Source organism: Gastrolobium bilobum, unplaced genomic scaffold (assembly GCF_033153095.1).
Source record: "Gastrolobium bilobum isolate Gb01-03AN ecotype WA unplaced genomic scaffold, APGP_CSIRO_Gbil_v1 utg16185, whole genome shotgun sequence".
Lineage (NCBI taxonomy): Eukaryota > Viridiplantae > Streptophyta > Magnoliopsida > Fabales > Fabaceae > Gastrolobium > Gastrolobium bilobum.
The window spans coordinates 491,041-498,592 of record NW_026899733.1 but is presented as its reverse complement, the minus strand read 5'-3'; the positions used below and the strand labels follow the sequence as shown (position 1 = coordinate 498,592).

The 7,552-nt window shown below is 35.0% G+C and overlaps 1 protein-coding gene across 1 annotated transcript; it reads left to right on the top strand.

Annotated features, from left to right (window-relative positions):
- The first annotated feature begins 369 nt into the window (after window positions 1-369).
- LOC133293090 (probable serine/threonine-protein kinase PBL17) lies at window positions 370-6,914 on the top strand. The gene is made up of 6 exons (XM_061491618.1): window positions 370-650; window positions 730-1,019; window positions 1,369-1,504; window positions 4,361-4,497; window positions 5,216-5,339; window positions 6,217-6,914. Exons 1-6 carry the CDS (start codon window positions 398-400, stop codon window positions 6,618-6,620), a joined length of 1,344 nt encoding a protein of 447 aa, XP_061347602.1. The 5' UTR covers window positions 370-397; the 3' UTR covers window positions 6,621-6,914.
- Window positions 6,915-7,552: the final 638 nt, after the last annotated feature.

Below are 7,552 nucleotides of genomic sequence, written 5' to 3'. Positions count from 1 at the left end.
CATATAATTATATCATTTTAATTGAGAGAAAAAGATAAATAATAAAAATCATAAAAGAAGAGAATATAAGAGATTTTTTTTAATTTAAATTTCAAAAAAAAAATAGTTAAAAATAGAAATATTTTTTTCATAATAAAATGAGAGAGATTATACTTAGTAGCTATTCTACTTTCACCTCTTACTAATTTCTTCTTACACCTCTTGCTACTAAAATTGCATATTTTGAATAGTTTACAAATAGCATAGCAACAGAAAATGGTGAGAGAAATGGCAAAGGTGAAAATAGTGTGCAAGTGGAAGGTATATTGTGTAAGTGGAAGGAAGGAAAGCAAGAATGGGAGCGTGAAGTTTGGCGCTTTCGACGCCCATCGGTCGAAACAATGCGATCGAGCTTTGAATGATTCTTCACTCGTTTGTGTCAAATTCAACCCTTGGGTTTCTCTCTTTATTATCTCTTTCTAACTGTTCAAATTCTAAGTTAGATTCCAATTCTTGTGAACCATCTCAAATCGATGCAAATGTAAATGTACGTGAATGTTGTCTTGTTCTGTTTCGATTTAGATCCAGATTCATGGGGATTTGCTTCAGCATTGAAGAACAAAAGCACGTCTCCGTCTCTGATTCAAATTCAAAGCATAATAAATCTTCAGGTAATTTCATTTCATTTCATTTCATGATCTGATCTGATCTATTGTCTTTGTTGATTATCATATACTGATTTAGAAATAGGATTAGTAGGACATGAATCTGGTGCATCAACAACTCCATTAGGTTCAAGTTCGATGAATATCAAAGATCTCCGCCAAAGTGCTGTACACAGCAATGTTGATATTTTTACGTATGAGGAGCTGAGGCTAGCTACCAAACACTTTCGTCCCGATTTCATTTTGGGAGAGGGTGGCTTTGGAGTTGTGTATAAAGGAGTCATAGATGATAGTGTCAGGTCAGGTTACAATTCCACTGAAGTTGCCATTAAGGAGCTAAATCGCGAAGGCTTTCAAGGCGATAGGGAATGGCTCGTGAGTAACTTACTTATCCTACTCTCTCTCACTCTCTCTCTCTCTCTCTCAACTCCTTCTTGTCCTTTAACATTAAACATGTTTTTTTACAATTCACATTTACAATACTGAACGAAAAAGAGTGGTGTATAATTGTATATGTATATGGTTAGGAGTTTATTTCTATACTAATTTTTTACTCTCTCTTTTTCTTAAAAGAGAAACTTGAGAAGAGAAAGTAACGGACCATTTTGTTGCCAAGCATTCTCATAATTGAATTCAATTTTGTGTTCGAATAATTATGATGATAGTTAAGGTGGTAAGAATGACAGGACCAAACTTATCCGCCTGATTTTGTGTACTTTTTCAGGCTGAAGTTAATTATTTAGGTCAATTCAGTCACCCGAATCTTGTGAAGCTCATTGGATACTGCTGCGAGGATGATTACCGGTTATTGGTCTATGAATACATGGCAAGTGGGAGCTTGGAGAAACATCTTTTTCGCAGTAAGCTTCGCATGAAATTGCAAACGTATCTTAGTTTTATATACGACTCAGGTTATATATAAGATGGAATGATTCACATGATTAACATATTACTTTTAATTGGATATGTACCAGGGAGGTTGTGCTTTATCTTGCTGTTGCTTAAGACTTACATATTTATCTCTATTAGAATGTATGAAAAATGTCATATAATATCTTGATTATATGTTAGAGTAGTTTAGAGTATGTTAGATGATCTCTTAGAAATAGTTTCCTTATTTCTTTATATTTCATGATCTGTTTCCTTATTTAATTAAGATTTGATATTAGCATAAATAGGGATTAGTTCTTTGTAGTTTTTCATCGTAACACATCAAATCAATACCCATTTCATATTATTCAGCCTTTAGTTTCTCCTTTCTTCCTTCCCTACCTAAATCCATATAATTTCAACATGGTATCTGTGAAGTGCCATTCTCCATGCCCTATCCCATCATTATTCCATTGTTTAGTTTCCTAAAATCTGAAACCCCATTGTAATGATGTCATTATCTCCACGATTCTTTACTTCTCGTTTCTCACCAAACCCTAAACCAGTTGTGCCTACGTCCAGCTACAAATATTTCCAAACATGTCAAGCCCACCTCACAAGAGACCTTTTCTCCTCAGTGCACCTCAATACTGACGAGCCTGTCCTGCCAAGCCTCCTTCCAACAATCCACTTCCGCGCCATTAATTTTTAGTGACCGGAAGAATTTCTGACCTGATCTAGAAACCTCAGATTTAAACCACTGATGTCCGTTGCTCCACATGTCATCATGTGCCTTTGAAAGTCATTTCTCAATTTTTGTTATGCCGCAAGCCACTACCAACTGCTACCCACCCCCATTCAGTGAAATTTCTGACCGATAACCACACCATCGGGCTCGTCTTGTCCTCTACTCGCCCCATGCCTCATCCTTTTAGTCGCACATAGTAACTCGTTTGGTATCATCTCCAGTTGTGCTTGTTGCACAATACTTGACCTTCTTTCCTCTGCCCATATATGGCCTCACCTCATCCAAAAGACATTGGTCAAGTAATGGGTTGTTCATACCCATCTTTCAGCCTGCACTGTTTGTGCCATTCCTGTCATCATTTGACTTGCCTCCAATGTCATTCCTAGGTAATTGTTTCTTTGTTGCTCAAAGTAACGATCCTTTATGTTCTTTGGTCTTCCGATTTACCCAGCCTTTGTTTTAGTGAAAAATGGCTTCACGCATTCATGATCTGTTTGAAACAAGATACACATCTTGTGCACAAAATTCGTAAGGTAGTGTCATCCACCTAATTGTCTATTTTCCAATGCCAACATAGCATTGAGGGGGAGAAATTTGGAAGGTTTCTGGGCCTAGCCTTTGTTCTAGATGCAATTTGGCCTTGCCTATTTTTCTCCAAGTGTGTTACAGCCCCAATCTTTGTCCCAACCGTGCTTTGGCCTTGGCCTTTTTTGCAGATGCTCTAGCCCTGTCTGCTTGGCCCTACTCATATTGTTCTCTTCCAACCGACAATCATTTTGGTGATTTATTTTTTTACCAACTAGTCATACAATGATGAGTTAGTAATGAATTGGCTGTGATTTATGTCAGCCTCCCATTGTGAATCATACCAATGGTGATTTCTCCTATCTCACTGATGAGTCATGCTAGTTATGAATTCTCCATGGCTGTGATTCACACTTGCTGTAATATCAATTTCAATATTTTGGATCTCCTAAGTTTTCTTGTGGTGTGAAGCTTCCAAATGTTGTACTTGATGAATTTGGAGAAGTTTTAATTCTTGTTGTGTATAATGTGGTTTGCCAAGACATTCTCGCTGATGATCATTCCAGTGAAGTCTCTTATTCCTTGGTCATGCAACATTTCAACCAGCTCTTAAGGTTAATAATAGATATTTCATCCATCTTGTTGAGTTTTCCTTTCCATCAATGCTCATCTCTTTGACGTCTCAAGCATCCTTGAGTTGCCTTTTAACCCAAATTTTTCATTTTTTAAAGGAGTCATTTGTAACAAACTCAAAGCTTAGTAAGCTTTAGCTTGAGAGGGAGCGTTAGAATATGTGAAAAATATCTCATAATATGTTATTTGTATCTTGGAATAGTTTAGAGTATCTTAAATGATCTGTTAATAGTTTCCTTATTTCTTTATATTTCATGATCTATTTCCTCATTTAATTAGGATTTGGAGTCTAATATAAGTATAAATCAGGATTAGTTCTTCGTAGTTTGTATCACATCGTAACACATCAAATCAATACCAATTTCGTACTATTCAGTTTTTATTTTCTCTTTTCTTCCTTCCCCGCCTAAATCCCTATAATTTTAACAATCTATCTAAAAGTCTTGCTCAATTGTGTTAACACCTTGTGGATTGGTGGTGGGAAGCTTTCCTTGAGCTTCAAAATGGTGTATATATCCCCTTTATGTTGGTGTCTGTTTGTCAGTATGTATATTGCTTGGGGGCAGCAGCGATCCCAAAACTTTTCACACCTTCTATATTTATCCCTTGATCTTCTGTATGATTCTGGTGTACTTACCTTTTGCATACATCTATATGGCCCTTAGCTTGATGAAATATATAACGAAACAAGATGTTGGAAAAACAGTTCTGGTTGTAAATGTCATCTTTGAAATTTAACCTGCTAATAATAAAGTCTTATCATCAATTCATGTAATTAGCGTCCCAATATTTTTTTTGATAATAAATTTCTTAATTCTTACCATTCAATTCATTAAGTGCAATTGCATGGATCAATGTAATGGAAAAATAAAAGAAAAAATTGGTAAGCAAACTGCCTCTACTTTACAATCCTAACCATCCCATTGTTTATTGATAATAGGAGTGGGCTCAACATTGACTTGGTCAAAAAGAATGAAGATTGCTTTACATGCTGCAAAAGGGCTTGCTTTTCTTCATGGTGCAGAAAGGCCCATCATATATCGTGACTTCAAGACGTCAAATATCTTGCTAGATGCGGTTTGTTATCTTCTAGTTTATGTATCAACAAAAGGAAAATCTGGAAAATTAACCTTTGTTGCTAACCTTTTTCTAGAAGCTGTGATTTTGAGCTTTCTCAAAAATGACATCTTCTTTTCTAAATACCGTGTTGTTTGTGTTTTCTTGATTCATTTTGGAGGATCCTTAGTCTCAGCTGCTATATTTCTCTACTTTCCTTCAATGATAAAATTTATTATTTTATCAAAAAAAGAACACTGTCCTCCTCAATTGCATCATAAGTCTTCCAAGAACATAGTTTCGCTTTTTCCCCTCTCTATCTTTCTTCTCTTATTAATTAATTCATTTTCTTCATTTTCTTTATTTTTATCCCTCTATCTCTTAAAAAAGAAATTGTTTCCTATGTATCTTTACTTTTACTTACCTATTTTTATTTTTATTTTCTCTCTTGTGTATCTTTATTTTCACTTTATTCTATCTTATTCTTCTTCGGAATTGTTTATTGCTATGTTTTCATTTGTAATGTTGTTTATAGTTCTTTTAATTTTATCTAGATTCATTTTTTTTCTCTCGATTTTTTCGTACTTTTCATTTAGGTTCATCTATCACGACCCTAACTAGATTGGGATAAAGGTGATGTTGATGTTTGAAAAGAGCAATGTAGATGAACTAGGTATCATTATTTAAAATGTTAAGTTGTATGCCACTATAAACAACTGAATTTTGTATAAACATGCAGGATTTCAATGCAAAGCTTTCAGACTTTGGCCTTGCGAAGGATGGACCGATGGGGGATCAAACCCATGTTTCAACACGAGTAATGGGTACATATGGATATGCTGCTCCTGAGTATGTCATGACTGGTGAGTTTTTTGAAGCCATTTATGCTAAATTATACTGTCACTGATCTTAATTTTTCTAAAAATTCTGAAACATCAAGAATTCGTGAGTGACAAAATGGTGCATTTGCTCTCTCTTATTATTTATGCAATTTACAGAAATGTATGTTGACATAAACAACTGTTATAAGATATGTCCTAGCCTTTTTCTGGATTTTGTTGTTGGAAACGAAAGCCCGCATGCATTGCATTAAGAAATTGGAGAGGTATTAAATTGGATCCTCAACATTTCTTCAACGTCTGCATTGACTAACCTATGTATTGTAAGGACTACGGAAGAAGAAATAAGTATAAGAATTCCAATATTCTAATTTTCTGTCCGTGGTTTGATTTCTGTGACATATTAGAATTGGTATGTTATTTTACTTGTGACAGGGAACAACCTCTTTGCAAAAAAATATAAGGATAAAATTGTTTATAGGGATTTCCCCCACCTTTATCCTCGCAAGTCAGGGTTTCATGGGGTGGTTTTAATGTTTTTATCCTTAATGATGTCTTCTGCTTTTATATTTGTTTTTCCCTTATCTTGATAATTTTTTCAATGGAAAAGAAAAAGTAGAAGTAAACTTTCCAGTTTCCACCAAAGTACTCCCAAGAGACATGATGGGTATATTTTCATTATTTTGACTTGCCTCAAATTTTAGTACTTTATTTCTAACATTCAGTATACATTATTGAGGTATGGGAAAACAATGTCTTTTCTTGTTACCAATGTGGGACTTGTAACACAGTCCTTTAAACATTAAGTGATGATCAAGCCACTATTTTAACATGTGCGTTCATTATCACAGTTAAGTGTGGAATTACGTCTGATATCTGATCTGTTTGTCAATATGCACAGGGCATTTGACAGCTCGAAGCGATGTATATGGTTTTGGGGTGGTGCTACTTGAATTGCTTATTGGTAGGAGAGCATTAGACAAAAGCAGGCCCAGCCGAGAGCACAACTTAGTTGAGTGGGCACGCCCTTTATTGAATCATAATAAAAAACTACTGAAAATTTTAGACCCAAAAATAGAAGGGCAATATTCAACTAAAAGTGCAATAAAGGTAGCCCATTTAGCATACCAATGTCTTAGCCAAAACCCAAAAGGCAGACCTCTCATGAGTCAGGTTGTTGAAATTCTCGAAAACTTTCAGTCAAAGGGGGAAAATGAGGAAGAACAAGTGTTTCAAAGTGGCCGTAGCAGCATAACCATTTATGAGGTTCCAAGGGGCAACAATGACACTACAACTGAGGGCTAAAACCAAACTATAAATGACGATGTTTATAGGAGCGAAGAAAGACGAGAAAAAAACAGAAGCCAGCCTTCAAATGATTATTATTTATATAGTCCCTCACCAGATCAGTCAGCTTCTTCTAGAAGTTGAGTTTCACCATTATGGATGGGAATTGAAATTTGTACTAAAAAATGTTAATTGGTGGATCCGGTTGGTGTTTCCGGATGTTTGTCTGCTTTTGGCGGAACTTGGCGAAGGCAATTGTGTAGCTTATCCTTTTCTCCTCTTTTATTCTTTCCTCAATTTAAATCATCAGAATGCTGTTAATTGGAATATTTTGTAGAGTTCTTTCAAACACTAATTTTATATTTACTTTCCACTGCAAGTATGTTGTGCGTCAAATCAGTAACCCCGTTACAACTACATTTTATGAGAATATTTAGGAAGAACGCCGTTAGTAGTTTAGAGGTTATTAGCGGTGATGATTATTAGATTTGATCTATAGAATCAAATATGGGCAGATTAATTCTCTTCTCAAATCTATTACTTAAAAACAGATCCTTTCAAAATGTCACCAAAAACGATCCGCATTACATGCTGAGATTGCAGGGATAAAATTGGTCTGAAAAACTTAATAATCACAACATTATTGAAGCAACAAATTATGTAAAATCTGTAAAACCTAATGCTTCATTTATTCTCGTAAATTTTCTTCGAAAAGCACGGCTTTTTTTTTTTGGGTTGCGTTTGCTTTTTGCTCTTTAGGTCTAACCTGTTTTGTTTCTTCAAAACAAAAATAAAATAATAAAAACCAAAAAGGACTCAGTAAATTTATCAAATGTCGGGAAGTCAAAATATACAAGCATGCTCAAAAACAAAAATCAACGCTTAAACTCAACAGTTCAACGGATTGGGCGCCTCCATTAATTCAATCAATTTGCATTACTCCTAGAATA